At 40.0% G+C, this 27,195-nt stretch overlaps 1 protein-coding gene across 3 annotated transcripts in view; it reads left to right on the top strand.

The window, feature by feature from the left end:
- Ctnna3 (catenin alpha 3) overlaps positions 1-27,195 on the top strand; it is a 1,489,259-nt gene that overhangs the window by 38,014 nt on the left and 1,424,050 nt on the right. For all 3 annotated transcript variants that reach the window (XM_037199948.1, XM_037199947.1, XM_028881063.2), the window contains exon 2: positions 4,957-5,060. In XM_037199948.1, the coding sequence (XP_037055843.1) occupies positions 4,962-5,060 (99 nt within the window). In that variant the 5' untranslated portion in view covers positions 4,957-4,961. The remainder of the gene's footprint in view (positions 1-4,956; positions 5,061-27,195) is intronic.

Raw genomic sequence — 27,195 nt, 5'->3', positions numbered from 1 at the left:
TTCTTTCTTTCTTTCTTTCTTTCTTTCTTCCTTCCTTCCTTCCTTCCTTCCTTCCTTCCTTCCTTCCTTTCTTTCTTTCTCTCTCTCTCTTTCCTTCCTTCTTTCCTTCTTTCTTTTTCTTTCTTTCTGTCTCTCTCTCTCCATCCATCCATCCATCCATCCATCCATCCATCCATCCATTCATCCATCCATCTCTATCTACATTACCCAATACAACCTGAATAATTATTTCTAAGCCAATCTGGCTTTTAAAAAATAAAGGAGGGCTGGGTGGTGGTGCACGCCTTCAATCCCAGCACTTGGGAAGCAGAGACAAATGTATCGTTATGAATTTGAGGTCACTCTGGTCTACAGAGTGAGTTTCAGGACAGCCAAGGCTACACAGAGAAATCCTGTTTCAAAAAACAAACAAACAAAAAAACGTAAAGGAGGGCCAGGCATGATGGCTCATTATTGTAATCCTAGAACTTGGGAGGCTGAGGCAGGAGGGTTGAAGCTAGCCTGAGCTACATAGTGACTTCTAGGCCAGTCTGAGCTTTTGACTGGGTGAGACCCTGTCCCAAAACCAAAACCAAACAAGAAGTAAAGGGAAAGTAGTCCTTGTAAGTGACTTGTGATGGAGTTCAGCATAGACCGAGAACAAGGACACGCTTGATTGCCTTGAAGTGGGGAGGGAGCCCCAAGCGGGCTGTTTGGATTATGTTCAATAAGAGAACTATCTAGAAAAGTGCTATGTTTCAGAAAACTTGCTCTGTCTCTGCAGTCAGCTATGCTGGTGTTTTTTATATAAAACTGTCAACATTTAATGTAAGTAGATAATATATAATATATTGTAGTTATTTTGAAAACTGCAGGAGGAACCCTGGAGCATCCCACTCGATTTATAAAGTATCATTTTCCTTCCACTTCAGGTTGTGTATTTAAATTTCTTGTGTTGACTATACAATGTTTTGATAGTGTCTAGGAAGTGAATAGTGTGTCCTGGTGCCTTTGATAGTATAGAAAACCTCAGAGCATATGGTTGTACTTAAATGCTTTTATCAATTATTAAGTTCGTCATAATTGGTTCCTTTGAGACTTTCAGTATAATTATCATTGTTTTTTAAATATTAAACTTCACTGAAGACACATGAAAGAATATAAGTATTATAACCATGTTTTGATTCTAAGCACATTTGAACTTCAGTATTTAGATTATGTATAAATATGATGCTAAGTCACTGAGGAGAGCCTTTCAGAAAATTTCTGTTATTCTTAAGACTACTTCAGATATACGTTTAAAATATTTTTGACAGTTTCATACATGTATACAAAAATATCAGTGATTTTCACCCTTCCCATTACATGCCCACCTCTCACCCTTTTTATCTCTACCCGAAACCCTTCTTCCCCCACCTACTCTCATGTCTTTGTGTGCACGTGACCCACTGAGTTTAATTGGGGTTGCTTGCATGAGCATCATTATTTACTGGAGCATCACATGAATAACTATACCACTAAAGAAAAGGATGCCCCATCCCCAGCAACCATTAACTGCCAACAGGGAGGGTCGGGGCATTATGAACCCTTCCCACATCCATGATGAAATGTTGACAGGCACAATCTTGTGCAGGTAACCACAGCTGCTATGATTTCTAGCCATTACAGTTTTATTACAATTTATTTATGTGTATATGTCAACATGTATTCGTAGAGCTATGAGTGGTGGTGCACACCTTTAATCCCAGCACTTCATAGGCACAAGCAGGCAGATCTCTATGAGATCAAGGCCAGAGAGTTCCAGGAAAGCCAGGGCCACATAGCAAGACCTTCTCTCAAAACAACAACAACAACAACAACAACAACAACAACAACAAACAAGACAACAAAAAAAAACCCCAAAAACCAAACAACAAAGAAAAACCCCAAACCAAAAACAAAACAAAACAATAAAAAAAAAAAAAAAAAAAGAGCTGGGAGATGGGGGTGCACGTCATTAATCCCAGCACCGAAGAGGCAGAGGCAGGTGGATCTCTGTGAGTTCGAGGCCAACCTGGGCTACAGAGTGAGTTCCAGGACAGTTTTCAAAGCTATAGAGAAACCCTGTCTCGACAAACAACAACAACAACAACATAAAAAAACAAAGAAAAGAAAATATAGAGAGTAACCATGTGGGATGACATCTGAAGAGCAGTGAGGTTTATGACCTCTGGACTCTACAACATTTGCTTCTATTTTTGTTTAAGCAAATTTTGTCATTAATGTGAAAATTATGACATAAAGTTGGGAACCCATATATATGATTCTTACTTATAGGATGTCTCTGTCTCATCTCTCTCTCTGTATCAGGTTCACCGCTTAGACAGCAGTCTTCATGACATGGGGGCCATGGGTACCTTTGAATAGATACAGTAGCACATTTATGGATCCCTGGGATGGACCCAGTAGGGTGGGGCAGATTGACAAGGAAACAGGTGCTGGTTTGATGGAACCAGGCCAGGGGAAGGGGACAGTCTGGGGGTGAGTGGGAGGAGACTTTCACTGGAGGGATGGGCAGGCACATGGACTCCACCTTACAGTTCTGATGTGTCTCTTAGGGGTGAGAACACATATAGGAAAGAGAATAACTCGGTCTCCTAGGATTATTGAGACTAAGAAGAGCCTTGGAAAGGTTGTTATCATATAAATCTGGACTGGTCCACCTAGCTACCTGTCTAAAATAGCCAATTAATAAATTAAAAAGAGAGTAATTACCCTTATTGTTAAAAACTACTAACCAGAAAAACCAGAGCAATCATCATGCTTTCTTTTTTTTCCCTCATGGTTTCAGAGGGATTGTTAGATTTTTTTTTTTTGTGGGGTGGGGAGAGGCAGTTCACTAAGCCTGAAGCTGTGGGAAACTTTGGGGGAGAGTAGGTAGATGCTAAGTAAGAAGGTTTTCTATTGATAGATTCATATTTCTGTGGGTTATACGTTTTTTCTTTTGTTATTTTTAAAATATTTATCTTAATTTTATGTGTATGTATGTGTGCCTGAGTGTATGTCTGTGTACCACGTGTGTTGAGGTGCCCACAGAGGTCAGAAGAGAGGTCAGATCCCCTGGGTTTGGAGTTACAGATGGTTGTGAGCTGCCATGTGGGTGCTGGGAACTGAACCCAGGTTCTCTGAAAGAGTAGTAAGTGCTCTTAACCGCTCAGCCATTTCTCCAACTTCCTTTTTTAAATTTTTTAAAAGTAGGTTAAGTTGACATAGGAAAGACATATATTTTCTTTATCTCTGTAGACTCTGAGTAAATACTTGCTGAGTGATAACTGACAGGGTAAAGGTTAATACAGATTTGTGGATCTAGTAATTCAGTTAATAATCTTCATGGCTGACACATTAGTTTCAGGGTCAGTTTCAATATCTCATGAAATGCCAATCATGATTATGTGATTAAGAATATATGGTTTCTTATATAAAATCTCAGTGATTGGTTCACGCGTGCGTGTGCGTGTGTGTGTGTGTGTGTGTGTGTGTGTGTGTGTGTGTACATGTGAATGTGAATGTGCATGTGCAGGTACAGGTGTGTTTGGTGGTCAGAGGCCAATGTCTACGTTTTTTTTTTCATTTTTAATCTTGACCTTATTTTAAATTATTTAATGCGTTATGGTCAGTGGTATGTGTGCGTGTGGTGAGTGTGGAGATCAGAGAACAACCCCATGGAGTTAGTTTTCCCTTTCCGGCTTTTGCATGGTTCTGAGGATTGAACTCAAGCTTGCCAGTCCTAGCCATCATGCCAGTCCTTGGTCTTAGTTTTTTCTTTTTTTCCGAGACAGGGTTGCTCTGTGTAGCTTTGGCTGTCCTGGATCTCACTCTGTAGCCCAGGCTGGCCTCAAACTCAAAGAGATCCATCTGCCTCTCTCTCCCAAGTGCTAGGATGCCTCACAAAGCCTGGCTTAATAATATTCTTATTCTGTCTGGTGACTCAGTTTATTCTTCTGTTGCTGTGATAAGATGTTATGGCCATGGTAGTTCATAGAAGGAAGAGTTTATACGGGCTTATGGTTCTAGAGCTTGAAGTGTCCAGAATGGCAGGGAACATGGCAGGGAGCTCTGGCATGGTGGATAGGAGCAGAAAGCTGAGAGCTGGCTTCTTCAACCACAAGCCCAAAGCAGGAAGAGCGGGCTGGCCGTAGGGTGAGGCTTTAAGCTCTCAAAGCCGGCCCTAGTGACACTGTTCCTCTAGCAAGGTCACACTTCCTAAACCTTCCCAAACAGTGCCAGTAACGGGGCCGGGGGGCGGGGGGGCGAGGGGCAAGTGTTCAAATGTCTGAGACTGTGGGGGGCATTCCTCATTCAAACTACTACATCCTGTTCAAATGTCGCTGCTTTCCCATGGCCTTCTCCCTTTCTCTAATAGCTATCCAGATTCTTATTAGTTTCTTTTCTATCCGAGAAAGAACATTGCCCCAACCTCCTCTTACCATCAAAACTCTCAAAAAAGCAACCTTGGAAACACATAGACACGCATCACATGTCTTTAGGCTTCTCATCTAAGTCTTGACAAGAACGGGCGAACCTACGGAGTGCCTGAGCATCATGAGTTAGTTCATGGAAGTCAGATGACCTGTCTACTGTCAGATAAGGGTCAAGAGGTCGGCAATAGCTTTCAACCAAGACTGCTGACCAGAGGGAAACCCGTTTGGTAAGTTTGAAAGTCAGTTGTGAACTTACCAGCATCTGTTAGAGCTAAGCCCAGGCAGCACGAGAACAGTGAACAGCTTGGGAGCCTCTTGCTTCTCCGATGGTGGATTTGGCACCTTGAGCTCCGGAGGACTGAAAAGAAGTGCCGAACAGAAGTCTCACTTCATGATGATCAGGGACCCTCTGCTTGGGAAAAATTTCTCCTTGCTGATAAGCATGTTTTTTTTTTTTTTTTTTTTTTTTTTTTTTTTTTTTTTTTTTTTTTTTTTGTGTGTGTGTGTGTGTGTACAGGCAACATGTCGGCAGAGACACCAACCACTCTGAATATGGACATTCGGGATCTGCAGATCCAGACAGTCACGGTTGAGAAGCTGCTGGAGCCTCTGATAATCCAGGTACGAGCGCTTCGGGTGCTGCAGTGCCCAACAACTGTGTTTTCCCAGAATTTAAAATGGCGGGAGTAGCCAGGAGCGAAGGGCAGATTTGGTTCTAAATAGGAATGAATACATCACATAAAATTATCCTTTATTTGAACTGGTATTAGCTGGGTGTGGTGGTGCATACTTTCAATCCCAGCACCTAGGAGGCAGAGGCAGGCAATAGATCTCTGTGAGTTCAATGCCAGTCAGGTCAACACATAGAGACCTTGTCTTAATCCTTCCAAATAAACTGGTATAAAAATAAAAGTATGTATTTGATATTAATAGTATAATTCTGAAAGTTTTCCCTCAGATTCTTTTTTGGCACTAACTGCAATATTAATACACACACACACACACACACACACACACACACACATACACACACATCAGAGTAGCCTCTAACCCATGACTCCTTTGCCTCATCTTCCTTGGTGCTGGGATTATATGTGTGTATCATAATGTCAAGAGGTGTATGTATGCTGAGCAGTGGTGGTGCATGCCTTTAATCCCAGCACTCAGGAGGCAGAGGCAGGTGAATTTCTGTGAGTTTGAGGTCAGCCTGATCTAGGACAGCTGGAGCTGTTACACAGAGAAATTCCATCTTAAAAAAAAAAACAAACCAAAAAAAGAGGTGTATATAATTAACATTTTTACTATTATTTTATATATGTGTGCATGTGTGCACACGATGAGTGTGAATGGGCACCTGTGGAGTCAATTCTCTCCTGGCTGTCAGGCTTGTGTGGTGAGTGACTACCTGCTAAACCGTCTCCCTGACTCCAGATGTATGTATACTTTGTAAAGCACTGCTACATAAAAATTACCTTGCTTATAGTCATGAAAACGGAGGCAAGTTAATATAATTGAACCATCTTTATTATGTAGAGGATTTCAGTGATTTGACCTAAGAGACATGGTATCTCATTTGTCACAAAGTAAACTGTAATTAAAATATCAAAATGTGGGAGAAAAGCAGCTATTTAAAGGAATTCTGTGATAGTCTTCCATGAAATAATCATTTGATCATATGAATAAGGATTCTCTGACTTAGTCATCAAGTAAGACCTTATTTTATGTATTGGATTTTTAATTTTTTTAAAAAATGTTTTTATTAGCATAAATTATGTACAAAATGGGTTTCATTATGTCATTTTTTATACATATATAAGACATATTTTGATCATATTCACCCCATTACCATTTCTTATCCCCATCCCACTCACACTGAGTATTTGATTTTCTTGATGAAGAATTTGAAGGAATCTATACATTGATATAGAACCAAATATTTTGCCTTTAACACCAAAACTGATAAAGTAAAACTCCCCCTTTGGTCTACCTTACATCATGCACCCAGGTCCCTTCTTCCAAAAGGTCCCTTCTTCTCAAGGTTTACTTGGATGAAAAACTACAGTGACCTTATGTCCGATTATTCAAAAGTGTCCTTGTCTTTTCTGTGGGATGCATGGTGGAACAGCTCTGAGGACAGACACAGGACATGTTTTCACTGAGCACAAATTGAGACCTACTACTGGGAAGGCAATTTAAAACATTTCTTACTGGTGATAGCTGAGTTTTATATTAACTGTTGCTGTCTAAAAGGCACTAAAACCTGAAATTAACACTACTTAAGCCATTCAGTGAATGCTTTCATGTTGAGAGACAAAAAATTACCTTCTATCTATCTATCTATCTATCTATCTATCTATCTATCTATCTATCTATCTATCTATCTATCATCTACCTACCTACCATCTTCATATCTATCTATCATCTACCTACTTACCTATCAGCTCTCTTTCTCTCTCCCAGGTTAAATTCAAACTCAGAGTGCTCCTGCCTCTCTTTTCCGGGTGCATTATTATGTCTGACTTTAATTTTGTTTTTTTCTGACAAAATTCATTAAAAAATTAGAATCTCCCTGGAGCAGGGTAAAGAAAATTAAAACACATTCAATTTACTACGAAGAGACAAATAGTAGTATATTTCCTTCTAAGACAGTAAAATAGTAGGTAATTTTTTTAAAACTATAATATAGAGAATATAAACTTAGTGGATAGTGCAGGCCTGCCACACTGCCTATTTGGGAGGATGAGGTAGCCTAGGCAACATATACATATATCTATATTGAATATGTGTATATATGCACACATATATGTCTACATTGAATATATATGGGAATATATATTGAAAAATATTATTTTTCTTTTTTATTTCTGTGATTAAAATACCATGACTAAAGCAACTTTATTCAGCTCATACTTATAGGTTGCAGTTCATCTTGGCAAGGAAGTTAGAGCAGTAGGAATCTTAGTCAGTGTTCTATTGCTGTGAAGAGACACCATGACCATGGCAACTCTTACAATTTGATCGGAGGTGTTGTGGGATATTTGTACACTGTGTGAAAATGTATTGCGGTGATTGGTATAATAAAAAGCTGAAAGGCCAATAGCTAGGCCAGAGGTATAGGTAGGACTTCCGGGCACAGAGAGAGGAAGAGGAGGAGAGAATCAAGACACATGTGAGATGCCAACAAGACATGGAGGGACATACAGAATATGTCGAAGATACAGAATAAAAGAAAGGTTAAAAAACTATGAGGCAAAACATAGATTATATAAATGGGTTGATTTAAGTTATAAGAGCTAGTGGGACAAGCCTAAGCTAAAGTCAAGCTTTCAATAATTATAAGAAGTCTCTGTGTCATTATTTGTGAGCTGGTGGCCAACAAAGCTTGCTACAGGGGGATGGCTTCTAGTTTCAGCAGTTTAGTCCATTCTCATCATGGAAAGCATGGTGCTAGAGCAGTACTTGAGACCTACATACTGATCCAAGGCAGAGAAAGAGAGACATTAGGCTTGGCATGGGCTTTTGAAATCTCAAGGCCCACCCTCATTGATACACTTCCTTCAACAAGGCCGCACCTCCTAATCCTTCTAATCCTTTCATATAATGCCATTCCCTGGTGACTAAGCATTCACATATGTGAACCTATGGGGGCCATTCTTATCCAACCAATATGAGGAGCTTGACAGTACTGGTCACATTGCATCCACAGTCAAGAGCAGAGAGCAATGGATTGATGCTCGCCTGCCAGTGCTCAGCTGGCTCTCTCCTTTTCATTCAGTTCAAAGCCCAGCCCATGAAATTGTACCTGCTCACATTCAGGATGCGTCTTCCCACCCAACATAATCAAGATAATCCTCCAAAGACATCGTCAGAGATCTTCCTCACAGTGATTCTAGTTCATGTCAAGCTGACAATGAAAACTAACCACCAAGCACACACATACATACATATATACATAAAGTGGAGAAAATGCTATACATATAGATTGTATCTTACTTTTCCATTTAAAATGGTATTTCGATAAGTCCATTCTCTCCCTTTTTTGTTGTATTGGGTACTGAACACAAGTTCATCAATATTTTAGGCAGGCACTCTAACCACTGAAATATATCTGCAACTAAATTTTTCCATTAAAAAGTTTGAGATTTATTTATGTTCATAGCTATTTTGTCTGCTTATATGGCAGTGTACCATGTTTGTGCCTGGTGCCCTTGGAGGACAGAAGAGGGTGATCCCCTGGGATTGGAGTAACAAATGGTTGTGAGCCTTTATGTTAGTGCTGAGAATTGAGCCTATGTCCTCTGGAAGAGCAGCAAGTACTCTTAACCTCTGAGCCATATTGTCAAACTCCATCCTTTATAAGAATAATTCAACAAAATTACGGCTTAGTTACATATCATATAGCTTCATGACAGCTTTTATTTAAAGTAGCCACTCATCCAAACATTTTTGGATGTTTAAATTTTCAGCTTTTTTGGGCTATTACAAACACTGCTGGCCGGGGATGTAGCTCAGTTCATAGAGTAATGCTTGCCTTGGGTTTGATCCAGAGCACCTCATAAACTGAACACAGTGGCAAACTCCTGGCAACCAGAACACTCAGGTGGTGGAATCAGGAAGATCAAGTTCAAGTTTACCCTCACCTAAACAGCAAGTTAGAGGCCAGCCTGGGAAACAAGAGATCCTGTCTAAAATGAGAGTAAATATTTCCATGCTGACCATCTTTATGTACATGGGTTATTTCCTTAGGATTAGTTGCCAAAAAATATTCAGTAAGTGGGTGAGGTACGATCTCATATTTATCACCAAGTTTTTGTAGGGGTGGATTTAAGCTAGGGCCTTACACCTTGGAACCGAGACTGAACATGAATTCACAAAGTACCCCAGGCTAGCCTCCATTGCATGATCCCCTCGCCTTAAGCCCTTCTGGTGGTAGGCTGACAGGTATGAGCCGTCCCCAGCCACGGGGACCGTCTTAAATGAATTCTTACAACTAAAACTTTTGTTCCTGTCTTAGTTTGCTTTCTACTGCTGTGATGAATACTGTGACTAAAAGCAACCTGAGGAAGAAAAGGTTTATTTCATCTTATAGTTTACAGTCCATCCGGAAGCAAAATCAGGACAGGAACTGAAGCACAGATCGTGGAGAAATCCTGCTTACCACCTGGCTCCCCATGGCTTGCTCAGTCTGCTCTCTTAAACATCCCTGGACCACCTTCCAGGGATGGCACTACCCATAGTGAGCTGAGTCCTCCCACATCAACTGTTAACCAAAAAAATGTCCCCAAAGACTTGCCTACAGGAATTTCTGATGGAGGCATTTTCTTAATTGAGATTCCTTTTTCTCAAATGACCTTGGCTTAGTCAAATTGACCAAAAAACTAACCTTCACAATTCCTATGTACTTAAAAGGGGTGGGAGTAGAAAAATGACCTTTACTTTGGAGGTGGCTGAAAGGTAAGTACTTAATTTCACTGCTTATTTTTTTCCATGACAATGTGACATTGGAGTTGGTCACTTAGAACTCGATAGTCATAAAGGATGCTGCCGTATTATTATGAGTGGAGAAGGGGTTGTGGAGAAATTGCATTTTATTTGGTTTTTGAGACAGAGTTACCCCGTGTAGCCCAGGCTAACCTCAATCCCTTTGCCTCAGTTGGGGGTTCCTGTGCTGGCATCACCAGAATGCCAGCGTCACATCCTATTAGAAACTACCCTTTATGTACGAACAGAAACTAGTAGATGTTTTGGTCAAGTACCTTGCCATATCAGTCTATAGGAATTCACATGAAAAGATACAGTGGTCATAACTGTGTGTGTCTTAGAATGTGCTAAAGCTACCATAACCATCTCTCTAAACGGTATTGATTCCACCTAGAAAGTTAAGAGGACAAAAATGATCTGAAAGAATTTTATTTGATTGGAAAAAATAAAACTCTCCTAAAAAGTGCAATTATGTTAATGTGAGGCGCTTTTGATGTGGCACCTGGGTGCATGCTTTCCCTGAACAGCAGCAGATGAGATCAGGGAAGGATGCAACAAGGAGCCTGTTTTGTGATAGTTCTCAGTCACATGCTAATGCAATGTTAACTTTAACTTTTTAGCTCATTGTTGGCTTTCAAATGTATATTGATTTCTTAAAAGAGGCTCAGCATATCACTTTGCCAATGCCCCAGTTGAAAAAATTTTTATAGGTCTTAGCAATATTCGACTCATATGAAATTACAAATATTAATAATTTATGGACTAGCTACTGTGTGTAAGAACTTTCTCATAAAGCAGAGTCCTAGCCACAACAGAATTATCTGGATACACACTTGGTTTTCATTATCATAGGGTTTTCCTTATAAAATCCCACTGTATTTTAAAGTCTAATAATTAATATCTTAAAATAACTGGCCTTATAGGACTTTATGCTTGGCCTCTAAAAGTCTATCACTTAAAAATTACTTATTTTTATGAATACATATTCATAAAATATAAAAACATGTGTGTGTGTGTGTGTGTGTGTGTGTGTGTGTGTGTGTGTGTGTGTAAGCCAGGAGTGTGCAGATGCCTTCAAGTCCACAAAAGGTGGACCCCCTAGGGCTGGAATTGCTGGTGGTTGTGAGCCACCTAAGATGGGTGCTGGGGCTCAAAATCTGGGTCCTCTGTAAAGCAGCAAGTGCTATTAACCATCGAGCCATCTTTCCAGCACCTCATCTGTCAATTTTGTCCTATATCGTTTGTCCACACAAATAATTTCTTTAAGTTACAATAAGATTGATTTTTTCTCCTGGGTAACATTGTGCTAGATATACTATCATTTTTCCCCAGAACGTTTAATTTTTATTTAAAACATTTAATTGATAGAATTACACACACACACACACACACACACACACACACACATACATATATGTGCTTTATATAATGATCACCACAGCCAAATTAATGAATATATTCATCACTGTCCATAAGTACTATTTTGTATTTGTGTAGCAAAGACATTTATAGTATATCTAAACTGTACATTTGTTTCATTAAATTTCAAATATATTAAACAGTGTTGTTAGTCTATAGTTACTATGCTATTCAGAAATTAGATTCTCAGAACTTAAATCATCATATGACTGAAAATTTGTATCCTTTGATCAAAATTTCCATTTCTCATAGCCCCCATCTCTAAGATCCTGAAAACAACTACTTTATGCTATTCTGTGATTTCATCTATGTGAGATTGTAGTGTACTTTCCCTTTGTGCCTGTAGATATTATTTACTGTAATAATGGAAACGTTATTTAGGATAAAATCTCCAGGTGCATTCATGTTGACAGATGGTAAGAATTCCTTTTCCTAAAACAATAATATCCATGTATATATATATATATATATATATATATATATATATATATATATATATATCAAATCTTATTGATTTCTTTACCAATAGACTTTTAGGTCTTGTCCTTATCTAGGCTCTTCCAGAGAGTTCCTGGTTTGAATAGTATGGTACATACAAGTAGAGGATACAGTACTGATCATACTAAATGTGTTTGAATGGAACTACATTTCCTCTACACTAAAGTAACCAGTTTAGTAGCCCCATTAAAAAGTTCTCACTTTTCCTCATTGTTTATCTTTATGTCAAATTCTTTGGCTCATGAGGTTGCACAGGAATTACTTATCTTGGCACATAATTCAAAATCAAAACTACATTTTAATTTTTGGAGTAATTGGTCATAAATACTATGCTGTCACTCCAAGTTCTTAATTCATTTATGCATAAATCTTTATTCTGCTCTTTATACAGTAGTCAGAATCTTCCCTACCAAACCTGATTTATCTTTAATCTTTTTTCCCCCCTTTCTCTTGAGCACAGGTAAATCACGAGATCATTTTGCAGGGATGCTCAGCCTGGGATATATTTCAATCATTCGCTTTCATTTTCTCAGTGTGATAACTTACACAGCGCATCCCTTTGCAATAAATTCCTCCAATGGGTCAGAAATAATTTTTTTTCTCAGCAATTACGTTTTTATGATTGCAACTGCAGGCATCTGCATTTTATCACTTTCCAGATCTGAATGTGGCAGCAGAGCGCAGAAAGTCTATTTATGCAGAACTGTGCTTCAAGGAGTTTACACCTCTGTGCTGTCTCTCTGAAGGGGGACATAAAACGCTAGATCGTGCTGTAGTCATTAGGTAATGGGTCCATCAATAATCTTATTTACCACAAAATATAATTTTCTGTGTGTCAGATCCATGTTGAATGTGAGTTAAAGGAAGAGTCTCAAAATCTCTTAAAATAAAATAATCAATCCCTTTATAAAGTGTTATAAAGATTTTTTTGGCAAAATTCAGATGTATTTTATGATATAAATATATTCCATGTTTTTAAGAGGTAAATATAGGATTAGAGCAACAGTAATGAACATGATTTTTCTGGCTCTTATTACTAACTCTTGTATACCTCATGGCTCTGTTCTATTTCTGCTTCCATACCATCTCCTAAGTATCTACATATCTATATCTATATGTATGAGTGTTTTGCCTGCATGCATGTATTTATGTCATGTGTGTGCATGCTACCTACAGAGGTCAGAAGAAGGACATGAGACCCCCCATAATGGAAGTTGTGGGTGGTTATGGACCACCATGTAGGTGCTAGGAACTGAACCCAAATCCTCTTTGTAAGAGCAACAAGTGCTCTTAAACCACTGAGCCATCTCTCTAGCCCCCTACCTGCATTTTTATGGGCGTTCCCTTAGGGATAGCTTTTTTGTATTCTATAGCAATAGTCATTGGTCAAGACTAAGAAATATCTTATGATTCCTACATGAGTCAGCACAAGTAAGGCTATCCTGAGACAACCCTAAAATCTCAGAGGCTTAATAAAAATTCATTTCATGTTGAAGATACAGATTTATTGTGAGTTAGCCGGGGCCTCTGATCAAGACCAGTACTCAGGGACCTAGGCTTAGACAGACTTATTCTTCACTGTCAACAAGGGGAAGAGGACAATCCCAGTACTCTGGGATCTAGGCTTAGATAGAGTTCCTTTTCACTGTTGACAAGGGGAAGAGGACAAGACCAGTACTCAGGGACCTAGATGAGGACAGAGTTCATCTTCATTGTCGACACGGGGAAGAGGACAGGATGAACCATGAAAAGGAGCCTTGACGTATCCAAATGTCACATATGTTACTTCTACTGTTTTTATCAAAGCAAATATGATGGCCAAAGCGAATGTTGGATGTGCAGTCTTGCCCAGTGCTCAGAGGACAACACCCCAAGCTATCGCTTTCTCATTGCCTCCTTTTGTTAAGTCTCCATCCGCACCCAAGTCATCTTGTTGCCCTAGTCACATCTTACTTTATCTGGGGTGGGGAAACTGAGGGACAACTTACAGGTTTTTGAGAAGCTCCTCTGCCTCTGGCAGATGATCATTAATTGGTCCTATTATTGTTGGTCCCAGGCCAGGAGGCCTGGGGAAGGCAGAATCGACCACCATCCTTAGGGTGAGATCTCCTGCCCATGAGTTGTTATGTGGGCTCTTTGGGTGGATCTAGGAAACCAGTCAATATAAGAAATGATTAATATGAGATGAGCAAAACATTGTATTAGTGTCACATATGCATGAGGATCTTCACAAGAGTGAAGTCTGAAGACACTGCCAAAGTGTAATGCTTTGCTACTTTTTAGATAAACACCAATAAATTTATGAAAGAATGGAAGATTTAAATGGATATCTGAGCCATGCTGGTAAATTCTAGGATATTTTTAAGGTATAGATGGTAGCAGGGATCTAAGAAGCTAGTTGCTTCCTGCAGAGCTGGAGGGATGCCTCAGTGGTTAAGAACACTTGCTGCTCTTGCAGAGGACCTTAATTCAGTTCCCAGATGGAAGCAGCAAGCTCACAACCGTCTATAGTTGTGAGCTTCCAGTTCCAGAGGATCCAATGGTCTTTGCTGGTCTTCACAGCATACACACACACACACACACACACACACACACACACACACATACACAATCTTAAATAAAAGAGTTTGTCTATTCAGGCTCGTTGCTGGCCCAGGTTCCAGTCTTGAGTATTTAAGGTGGCTCTGCAGCCTTGGTACATGAAGGGGAATTCCTTCCTAAATAATCTTACCACATGCTACACATAGAAAAATCAGGTCATCCGGCCCTTTCTGAAGTCACAGCTCATTAAATGACTTCAGCTTTCAAAACCGATCTGCTAGTTCGGTATATCTTGTGATATCATGTTCTTAACTCCTCCACCATCCTTTCTTTGGGAGGTGACTGTATTTGTAGAGCTATGCAGTGGATATATAGATAATGCAGTCATATCAGATGCTGAAAAAGAGTGTTTTAGTTACTGTTATATTTCTGTGATAAAACACTATAACCAAGGTAACTTACAAAAGAAAACATTTAATTTGACTTAGTTTCAGAGGGTTGGAGTTCATGATGACGGAGCAAAGGAACAGCTGAGGGCTCACATCTCGATCCCCAACGGTGAGGTAGAGAGAAACACATTGAGAATCTCACAAGTCCTTTGAAACCTCAAAAGCCCACCCCAGTGCCACACCTCTCCCAACAAGGCCACACCCCCTAACCCTTCCCAAACATTTCTACCAGCTGGGGACCAAGTATTCAAATCCATGAGCCCACAGGGGTGGGGGAGGGGGCCATTATCGTTCAAACCACCACAAGGAGAGACATGAACAGTGACAGTGACAGCTCCTCTAAACACTAGGTTTTTAATTTCTCCCAGCCGTCTTAGGGAGAACTTGGCTGTACGTCAATTCAGCAACATTCCTTTTTCTTTTCCCTGAGCCTCAAACCCAAACAAAGGAAGAGAGAAAGAGAAAAAAGAAAGAAACAAAGGAAAGCATTTAAGTAGTCACATACATCAGTTTATATATACATATAAGCAGTCACATATATCAGTTTATACAAATAGCAGCAAGAGGTCCAAAGAGTCCATTTTCCACTCTTCTACAAATTGACCTGATTGGCTTCTGGGTAGCAGAGAAGGACTTCTGCCACCTTTGGATTCTTAGTCTTCAAGAACAGAATTGCCCTTTATATCTTTCAGAAAAAGAAATGACTATTTATGATTATCATCATTACCGTATTGAATGAGCTCTGTCATTTACTTATGATTGGGTCTTAGTTTTGTCAATTTGACATAAACTAGCATCATTTGAGAGGAAAGCCTGTTGAGGAATTGCCCAGGTCACATTTGGCCCGTGGGCATGTCTGCGGTGGGCTTGTCTTGATTATTAACTGACATTGGAGGGCCCAACCCATTATGGGCCATACCATTTGTAGGCAGGTGTCCTGGGCTGTCTTAAAAAGCTAGCAAAGCATGGGCCTCTGAGCCAGTCACAGAGCAAGCCAGCAAGCAGCATTCCTCCATGGATTCTGCTTCAAGTTCTTGCTTGAGTTCCCGACCCAACTTCTTTTATCAATGATGGACCGTGACCATAAGTCAAATAAAGCCTTTTCTCCCTGAGTTGTTTTTGGTCAGAGTGTTAGCACAGCAACAGAAAGGAAAGTAGAAGGGTTATAAGCTTCCTCTGGGTACCCTTGCTGATTATCCCATCAATAGACCCGATACCACGATTCACCTCACAGGTTCAAAGGAAATTCTGCAGACAATGCTGTGCACACGTAATGTTCTTGTAGAGTAATATTTGCCTAAGCAAATATTGGATTTTTGATTGTAATACATAATCTTAAAAGTTAGTAAATTAAATGCCTTTGAAGTACTTACAGGCTTAATGCTTAGTAAGTATAATGATGTTATTTTTAATGGCAGGATGAAGAAATAAAGTTAGTTTGCCTCCACAATGTTTGAAAGTTTAAGGTGATTCAGAATAGCTGAGTTGATATCTAATAAAGTGACTTTTTCAACTTCTGAATCTTTTACTGCCAGGAAACTGCTCCCCATGGGAAAGTTGCTAGGCTGGAGTGTTTCTTGAGAAACAAATAGTTCAGAAAAAAAAAGGAAGCTACTTTTAAAATGAAAATAAGACTAAGAAAAGCCAGTAGTTAGTTGACTAAAATACTGTGGAATCCAGCTGGAACACAGATGACAAGTTTAACAGAATGTCCACAATGTCCCCCAGACCTGGGAGCTCTCAGAGGAGCTGTGGGTAGGCGTCAGGGGGGCTGTACCCCTTCACCTCTCCTCAGTTTGATCCCTAGACCTTTTTTTTTTTTTTAATATCAGACTCTGGTATTTTCCTACTTGCTCCAACATTGTTGTCACCTTTGCCAGCCTTTTGGGTGCTGAGGTGATAAGTGTGTCCCACAACATTTAGTACCACTGCCAATGTTTTTATCTTCCCCTCACAGCTCGTCTTGTCTTTTCCTCTGTGAATTCATAGACTGCACACTTAACTTGGCTTTGAAATGTGGCCTCTCCCCACTTTCAAACTGATTTTATAGGCAGCCAGGTGTTAGAAACGGATAAACACGATCCACCTGCTCATTAGTAGATGCAAGGGAATGATCATGGTTATCTTGGGGAAATGAATAAAAAAAAAGTCCTCATCTCTGAAGCTGTGGTCATTTACACTGCCTGAGATGTGACTCAATCCTTCATAGACTCCTCTGGCGGTCTCTGGAGATAGCCTGAAATTTGAAACCTTTAGACCAATGATGGCAATCTTATTATTATTATTTTTGTATAGGTCCCAGATAGTGAATAGCTTCAGATTTGACAGCTAATCTGTTGCAATTATGATGCCTCTACAGTATGAGGGCAGCCATAGACAATATATAAACATGTGGGCCTGGCATGAGACTACAAATTTCTTATTGTCAGAAATAAGTGAGTGTTCAGGTTTTTCTCCGGGGATGGTTTTCAGGACCCGATTCTAGACTGATGGATTTCTTGCTGAGATACTCTGCTCTCACCGCGTAGGGAAATGTAAGGAATGGGTACTATCTCACACTCCGTTGAAAGCCTCATGGGATACAAATCATGGTGGGGTGGTTTGTGGCCCAAACCCTCTGAGAGACACAAAAGCCTCGGTTGGGAGAAGAGTGCTAAGTAGGCAATTCCGAAAATTCCTGTTACTGTTGAGGATTCTGTTAGCCCAGTGGTTTTCAACCTTCACTGCCCATTAAATTCATTTGGGGAGCTTTAAAAAATCCCGATGCTCAGGCCTCACACAAAGCTAGTTAAATCAAGAATCTCAGGGAGCAGGACCAAGCTCCCAGGTGATTGCAACGTAGGAATTGCTGAGCTGGCTGTTGTATCGGCCAGTGGTGAGCGTGACTCTTCCTCTAGACCCAAGGCTTGCCCTAAAACCATGCTTCATATATGCTTTTCTAACCTTATAGTTGAAAAAAAAAACATAATATGATATAGTCATGAAAGTGAACATTATGAATAAAGGCTTACTAAATGTGATTTTGTAGATTTTAAGTTATTTCATTAAAGAATGTTGTGTATGTGTAGTTGTACACCCGAGTGCAGGTGCCTGTGGGATCCAGAAGAGGTTGTCAGGTCCCCTTGGGGCTGGAATGACAAAGTGGTCGCGAGCTGGCTGGTGTGGGTTCTGGGATCCGAACTCAGGTCGTTGGGAAGAACAGCAAATGTTCTTAACCACTGAGCCAACTCTCCAGCCTACAGATGGGTTTTTGTCTTCAAAGGGAACAATTTTGTATTCCCAGCTTGGATTCATAAGATACCGTTTTTGTTCTGGTTAGACACATTTCCTACATTCTGCACCTTGCATTTTTAATATTTCTGAAGTGAGGATGCATCTTACAACAGCTATAAACATTTAATATAGCCTTTCTTTTTGATGCTTGTAGGGGATTACAAATTTGCCCACAGGATACTTTTTTATTTTTTTTATCATTTATAAGTTCTGACCTTCCTCATCAGCACCTGCCCATTGAGATGGGATAAATTATTCAGCTAGTAAGACGGTAAAATGGTATGAGTCAATGACTTCAACAGTGTCTTTTGGTAACTACTCTGTCCCTTCCATAAAATGATCAGGAATAGACAGATGGTTGGGGTGTGTCTTGTTTATGGTTTTTGTGGTAAGAGACTGGGGCCTTTGGATTAGTGTGATGACCTTTGCACTTGTATGGAATGGCTGGTCTAGAATTCTCTGTAGACTGATGACGTTTCCTCAAAGGTCACCATTACCAGGCACATAAGGGTATTTTTGCATAAGCCTGGCACCTGAGCTCAATCCTCAGAACCCGGAAGGAGAGGACCAACTCCACAAAGCTGTCTTCTGGCTCCTCTTGTGAGCTACTGTATGTGGGTATGTGTGTGCCCCCACACATATACACAGTCATCACACACACACACACACACACACACACACACACACACACACACTCATAATAGAGATTGTGATGTGTGTGGACATCCAGGAATGGGTCCATGTGACCTGTGAGGACATGGTTGGTTAGAGGCTGGTCATCTGGAAACCAAGGAATAGTTTCAGAAAGAGGCAAACTTTCTTGACTTCTGGCATCTAGAATTATGAGAAAATAAGTTTCTAATGTTTAGGCTTCCCAATCTATGGCATTTGGTTATAGTATCCCTAGCAAATGAACTAAAAATGAGGGTTTAAGAGACTAAAAACCAGTCAAATAAGTAATAATAAAAACATGCCAGCTCCTGAAAACAAGCCATGTATAATCTTGTGACCCCCCTCTCTCTTCGACGTAAAAGATTGGCTCTAAGACATTTGCTTCTGGATAATTTTGAACTGATCGAACCCCAGATAAATTGTGCATGGAGGAGTGATTTATTCAGAATTTCTAAAAATTTTGCTTTTCTGTCATACTGGTTAGGGAAATTGGTTTAGAAACACACACAAGTGATGATTTATATAAAAGCTACAATGTGTTATTAAAATTTATATATATATTTGTTTTATTATGATGATGACTGTATTAAATTACAGTGTACCCCTAAATAGTACAAACCATGTCATGAGAACTAGATTATTTCCTTAAATGATGAAGGCATCTGAGAAATCACCTTGCAGGACCAGAACAGAGGTAGGGTTAATCAGGCCACAGACTGACTGACACATACCCTTCGGTCATGCACACATTCTTCCCCCGTTTAAACCAGAAGCTCATGTTCCACCACCACAGATGAGCTAAAGCATCTCCCTCCTTCATCCTCCCAAGAGAGCCATGTTCATTAAATTCTTTTCCTGCTTTTTAGTATTTCTTTTCTACTTGATATCTGAGGTGAGAATCCAGACCTATTTTTTTTTTGGTCTATCTCCCACCCAGAGTCCAGCCCCTGGTTGAGGACCATCTGGTTTACCCCTATATTTCCTGGTGGGAAGCCACGTGTCCTTCGGGGTTCTTCTTGGAAGGCCCGTTTCATCTTCGTGACTGAAGCTCTGCAGAACCTTCTCTGTACTTAGAAGTGTCAGCGATTTGCTCTTCCTGCCCTGGTATAGCTACTCCTGTGCTTCCCATATTACCGTCTCGGAGCTTATTCATTTTTTATCTCTTAAATCCCCACGGTACTGTTTCCAACACAGTATGTGCTCAATAAATGTTTATTGCCTTGAAATGAGCTGAAAGGAGCTGGTGGTTGATTTTGGGAGGCCGTTGCATGTTAATTTAGAGGCACACAAAGGCTCACAATCCTTCAGCCTTGCTGGGTCAGCCTGGCTTGGTTTCGGAAGGAAGTGAAGAGTAGATACAGTTGTCAGGGGCTTGAGGAAGAGCTGCCCACCCCTCCCCCCAGGGAGACTTTTTGACAGGCAAATTTATAGAAAAGTTAAACAGTCATCTCTTTTCTACTTTTCTGATCTGTTCCAAAACCCCGACAAAGTTAAAGCAAGTTAACACGGCTTAATGCCTTGTATCCTATTTCATAAATTAAAATTAACTGAAAGGAACAAAAGTAGCCCCGAAGGCTCGCTCCTGTGAGCTACTGGAGGAAGGTTAAAAATTCAAAGCATTTTAGCTCATCAACAAGAAAAGAGATCGCTGTTAACACAGCCTTTTAATACCATGGTGATAGCAGAGTGTGAAGAGGCAAACCGGAGTTCGATTGGGAAAGAACATGACTATAGAATAGAAATGTGTTGTTACCCAAGTTGACATTTAAAAACTTTCCATGGAGCAAGTGTCAAGGAGCCAGGAGCCAAAGCAATTGTTACATTCATGTCCCAAACCAGATGAAACCATAAGCGGCCGTCATATTCCACGGCACTCCTATTGTGTGCTAGCGTGGCTCTCTACAAGGGCGAGTGAAGGACTGGTACACTGAGCATACCAATGTGATCTTCAGTGTCTTTGAAGCGTCTAGAGAAGTCCATCTGAATTAGAGTCCAGTGCGCTGTGGCTTCGGCAAGGAGACGGCCCCGTATACCTGATGTAGGAAAGATTATACAAACTATTTCTTTGGATGCTAACATTCAACGTACAGTGATTGCACACCACTTAGGATTTATTTAGTTACATGACATGTTAGACTTCCAGCATTAGTAAAGTAGGAATTTCTTCTTTATGTATTACTTGAGTCTGCTAACTTAAGACTATTTTAATGAGAGGAGGCCTTGTTCCTGTATCTTTTATTATTATTTAATTATTTGCATTATTCGTGATCAGACCCAGGGCCTTGCACATTCTAGGCAAGCATCCTACTATTGAGCTATACCCCTAAGCCCAATTCCCTGATTTTTAAGTATATACATATGTATATGTAATTTATTTATTTATTTGAGTCTGGGTTTTGCTAAGCTGCTCAGGCTATTCTTGAACTTACAATCTTTCTGTCTCAGCCTCCCAAGTAGGTTGGAACAGGGTTGTGCCACAAGACCTGGTTTATTATTATTATTTATAAGTGTATACTAATTGTATAAGATAATGGGCTTAATTATGGCATTCTAATACATCTGTGTAATTCATTTTTCTTTTATCTTTGATGAAGGGGTTGTTATAGCAAAGCACAGGGGTATAGACTAAAAGGAGCACAAAAACAAACGTTTATTCAATGAAGCTGCAAGCCTGGAGATTTCCCATATTTAAAAATTTCTAAAATTCAAAAAAAAAAAAAAAAAAAGGGGGGAGAGGCGAGGTTGTGCATTTGTGACAAAGTATAAAGGTGATAAAATATCCTGGATTCTGTAGGAATCATCTCTGCTGCAGGTTCAGCCCCAAGTTTTCCATTCTTTATAGAAATAAGCTTTTTGTACTGTAAAGGAAAGTGAAGGAACAGGAATCATTTTACAGAATATGTTGAAGTTAATTTTACTGGTTGTTGGTATTCCTTCGGAGATGGGAGACCTTTTCAAATCACACACGCACCCGCCCCCCATCTCCTTGGTGAGACACATCTGCTGTGGTGAGTCACAGTCCCTGATGGGAGTAGGTGTCGGCCCTTAGGTGAACTGAGGTGAAAAAAAAAAGTTCAGCTGTCTTCTCTTTCCGAACAAGATTGCCAAGCCTATTTACTTTTTAAGGTGAAAATGAATCATTGGAAATGTCACTTAACTTTAGCTGATATTAGATAACTATATTGGGGTGCTTAGAAAGTAGATTTAGGTTCAAAGTGCTTATACAAGTGAACAGCTTACAAGTTGCAATTGCATTTTTTTTTTAAAATAAGCATCATGTTCTTATACAATGTTCCTGTTCACATTTTTTCACTTCTGTGGCATTTACTATAAAGAACAAAGCATTTCCAGAATGCTCATTTTAATTTCAAAGGTTAGGGTATTTTGTGGGAAGCATTTGGTGCTCGGAGGATTCAGACCGCAGTGGAAGATTGTGCCGTGGGAAACAGCGTGAACTGTGCATTTAAAAGATGGAGGGAAGGAGCCTTCTAGACACGATGCTCATTCTTCACTTCAAACAAGTTTTAAACCGGGTGTTAATCTAGATAAATACCTTCTAACTCTGTAAATAGGAGCAGAGATGTTTGCTCTTTGGTGTTTGTGGAAGCCCTGTGATACATCAGGCTTCTTGTCATTTTCCTATGCTACCCCTTGGCTGCTGGTAAAGCATTCCAATGTGCTGTGAACAGCCTACATCACACTCAGTTGGGAGGTGGAGGTTCCGGGAGGAAGGTCAGATTAGGCCCAAGGAAAGCACCTGTGATAGGGATTGTTGTGTCCAATTTTTCTCATCTCCACTGTGCACAGACTGGAAAATCTGAAATGTGTCTTGTTATGAATTTTAAAAACACTGGACCTTACTTAACCAGTTCATAGTCTTACTGGATAAATGGTATTTCCTCCCTCCTCATCCTCCTCTTTCTTCCCTCTTTTCTTTCTTCCTGAGATAAGATTTCAAGCTTCCAACTGGCTATATAGTTGAGGATGGATTTGAACTTTGAACTGTTATGGGATTACAGGTATAGACTACCTGTAATCCAGGTGTAGGCTGGATTATAGGTAGTCAGTTATGTGTGTGTGTGTGTGGGGTCCAACCAGGCCATGCTACATGCTAGGCAAGTGACTGAACTATAGCCCCAGTCCCTGTTCTTATTTTCATAGTAAGGAAACACAGACTTGTTCCAAGACATTTCACTGTTGGTTATGTATACAGAAGTAAAATAAATCAGAATAAAACAGAAAATCATTAGAAAAGGGAGAAGAATAGGTTAGATAAAAATTATTTTCATCCCCATTGCTTGCAAATTCTTAGATAAACAATGGCTCCAAGCCAAAAAAATATCAATCAGTTGTTCTGCTAACAATCAGTAGGCAAAGTCTCTATGGGCTGCAGAGCCTGGAGGGAATGGCCTATCCTATTGTGAAAGATGTGGAACACAGGAGTAGAAAGATGGATCAGTAGGTAAAGGCATTTGTTGTCAAGCTTGATAAATTTAGTCCTATCCCTGAGACTCACATAGTGAAAGGAAAGGACCAACTTTTATAAATTATTGTTGGACTTTCACATGCATGACCCCTACCACCCCCAAAATGTAAGTTTAGAAAGATATGGTGCACAGTTTTCAGGGCCTAGATTGTTTGATTTTTTTTTTTTTTTTTTTTTTTTTTTTTTTTTGACAGTGGGTCATCCGTACAATTGGATGTCGAATGCCGTTTATTGAAAGAGGGAAGAAACCTTAAATACGTACAGGCTTACAGCACAAATGGAGGAACCCCCGGAGGGCAGAAGTTCGCTGTCAATGGTCCACATTCCAGACCCAATGTTCTATATTCTTGCATCTAAGTAGTTAATGCCCAAAATGCAGGATACACAACAAGGAACTTCCCTTAAGCATTCAGAAGGGTGGATACCGGCAGGGAATCTGAATAGGGAGGACATCTGATCAAGGTCAAGCAAGCAAGGCTGCAGCCACTCCCAGTCGGGGGCCAGGGCCCATGGCGCTCACAGTTCCCCCCTTTTTATTAAATGAGCTTCTGACTTAGGTTGTGTGGGACCAGCAGACCACCTTACCCGTCATAGAGACACTTGCCCAGGCCACACAAGTGCTCTGTCTTAGGTTGGTGGCAGCCCCCCAAGCATTACCCGTCTCTGAATACTCATTATCATACAGACTCAACCATGTGAGCTGTAGAGTGACTGCTGCCAAAGATCTCAAAGTGGCACTGGGCTTGCAATCTGTGCGACACAGAAAAGACCAACAGAAGTCCGAACCCACCCATAGCCAGGAGGCTAAAGGCAATTGAACCATTCCCTTCTTAAACGAGCCTTACTGTAAATTGGAGTCCTTGTAAGGTGGTATGCCATAAGCAAATGGAACTTGAGTTTTAATAATTTTTTTACAACTTACAAAGCCAATTATAATGTATAAAAGTGGAATTAAATTTATCATGCCCAATAAGAAGAAAGATTAACTAACTGTGGTAGCTACTTTTGCTGCCAGGGTCTCCATTGTGCTAGCTGTAGTAACCAATTATGAAATAGCAATCCCAGAAACAATAACAGCAGTGGCCACCACTGCTATAACAGCAACAACGGCAATAGCGATGTCAGAGTCTCTTCTGGAGCGTGTGAGCATCATCTGTGTCTAGCTGCCACGGTCCACTGGCATGGACACGGCTCCAGGAACACGAACCACCAAGGCCCATTTTTTTTTGATCCCAGCACTACTTAGGCTGGCAGGTCTGCAAGAGAACAACTGAGAAACAAAGAAAACAGAAAACAAAAACAGCAAACAAGGAGCAGAACTAATGGCCTCAATAATGGCTATATTCAGGCTCACAAATTTTGAGGTATCTTCAAAAAGGGCTAGATGAATTTCAGGAGGCAAATAAATGTTGCACAGAGCCATTCCTGAAAAGTAGGTACTACACCAGCTTGAGGGGGGTTGCAAAATGCGAAAAAGGCTTAGCTGGCATGCTACTGTTTACAACTGAAGTTCATTGACCTTCAGAGTTATCCTTAATCTCCAAGGTGTGGTACATTCTCAATGTTTTTTGAAAAAAGTTACCATACATTACCTTCTGAGGAATCCAACCACATGGCTACAGTTCCTAGGCTTAGAATAATGTTTGCCAAGGCTGGCCGTATTGGGCTCTCAATCCCCATTGCCATCAGAAGGGGAGAGTTTTTTACGAAGGCCCAATAGGTCTCTGCCATGTTGGGATTCAGCAGCAGCCACAGGGTGCACACAGCGTTCAGGAACCCACAGAGGAATTTCATTGTCCTGCGGAAAGACACAAACAGATCCCCGGGCCCACACCAACACCGGATCGGGTCCCCTCCAAGTGCCAGTAGAAAGATCTTTCCATCGCAGAGGATGATTTGCAACAGGAGCCCTCCAGTGCTTATCTGCAGCAGATACTCCAGCAGAATCCACCGATAAAAAATTTAAAATATATAAAACAAGGGAAAGAATAGAATGTGGAGAGGAAAGATGAGCCCCTAATTCCCCCTTTTTTATTTTAGCAATATAAGTTTTTAAGGTACGATGGCAGCGTTCTATTATAGCCTGCCCTTGAGGATTATAAGGAATATCAGTCTTATTAACAATAGAAAAATCTTGGCAGAATTTTGAAAATCCCGTACTACTGTAGGCGGGACCATTATCAGTTTTTATGCATTTTGGCACTCCCATGTAAGCAAAAGCATGAAAACAATGATTTTTTACACAAATACAATAAGGGAGAATTAAGATCTATATACTGTACGTGAGCCTGTTCCAGGGTCTCTTGCACACGTTGTAGGGCTACACGTCCTTCAGCTATTAATTTACGGGGAGATGAAGGGTCAGGGTCGCCCTTTAAGACATCATACAAGGGGCGAAGCTGACCTGTTGGAATTTTTAAAGTGGGCCGAAGCCATTGAATATCTCCCAGAAAGGTTTGAAAATCATTAAGTGTGCGTAGCTGATCCATACGCAGAGTAATCTTTTGTGGGTGTATGCCCGTGCGTAACAATTCATGACCTAAATAATGATAGGGAAAAGATACCTGTACCTTTTTTGGGGCTATCTGTAAGTTAGCCAAGCTAAGAACCTCTTGTAAATAAGAAAAGGCATCAAAAACAAGTTTTTTATCTTTAGCAGCCATTAATATATCATCCATATAGTGAATTATATAAACACCTGGAAAAGCTTTTCGAACTGGAGCTAGGGCCAAAGACACATAAATTTGACATATAGTAGGGCTATTGGCCATTCCTTGAGGCAATACCACCCATACAGGGTCATCACTTTTTTAAGTGACTTTTATCGGTTGTATTATTGAAGGCTGCTGTGCAGTGACCTCTATGGAAAAGACCCTAATCCTTTAGTATCCCCAGGACCTCTAGTGACACAGTTTTTGTCTGTCACAGGGAGCGGGTCTCCTTGTAACATTTTCCCTAAGCCTTTGTCCGGGCAGTAGCCCTGACTCTTCAGCATCTGTTGTACAGGCTGTGTAGTAAGCACTGTTCTCATACCATTTAACACATCCTGTCCCCACAAGTTTACTGGAATGTCAGGTAGCACAAAGGGTTGAAAAGTTCCTGCATGACCTTTCTTATCCTTTTAATTTAAAAGTAGCCTGTTCTGTAATGGCGTCTGAGCTGTGCCAATACCTTTTGGTTAGAGGTAGAATTTTTAAGGGGCCAATTGGGATCTCAGGATTCTTGTGAAATTATAGATATATCCAGTACCAGAATCCAATAATCTTCCAATCTCAATCCCATATAATTTTATTTTTAATTTAGGCTGTTTATCATTGATAACTGATTGTCAAAACATCTTTTTCCCTGTACTTTTAAAGCCTCCAGTTTTATATATCGGCACCATTTAGAATTTAAAATATGAAAGCAATAATAATTGAGCAATTCTATCACCAGCTTCTGTTTTCATGGTCCTTTTTGCATGTGTCAATTATAAAAGTATTAAATACAATCTCTTTAGGATTTGAACAGGTAAACTTTAGGTAATACTCTTTAGTATTTTTATAAGATCTTAAAAAGAGGATTCTTTTATAGATTTCAAGTAACACATTAGCACAAATAGCCAATTATAAACAATGTGGACCAAACAATTTACCTGTATTTTATTTACTGGAAAATTAATTTTGTAACCTCTTTATCAGGAAGAGATTATCATTTATGGGTTTATCTTAGCAACATTATTTAATAGGCTAACAACCCAATCCATTTCAGGTGTTATATTTTTATAGAATTAAACCAAGAATTTCTAGAAAGCAACTTAAATTGCAGAACCAAATTTTCAGTAATGATCAACAGACAAGAGCACATCAAATATATAGTTCAAAATTATGAATTCTGTTCCTTTAGTTTATCTACCATGAAAATCCAAACATTCATCCAAACATTTATTAAGACAATC

The sequence above is a fragment of the Peromyscus leucopus genome, chromosome 16_21 (assembly GCF_004664715.2).
Source record: "Peromyscus leucopus breed LL Stock chromosome 16_21, UCI_PerLeu_2.1, whole genome shotgun sequence".
Classification (NCBI taxonomy): domain Eukaryota; kingdom Metazoa; phylum Chordata; class Mammalia; order Rodentia; family Cricetidae; genus Peromyscus; species Peromyscus leucopus.
Note: the sequence above shows the minus strand (reverse complement) of the source record. Positions and strands in the feature narration are given on the sequence as shown.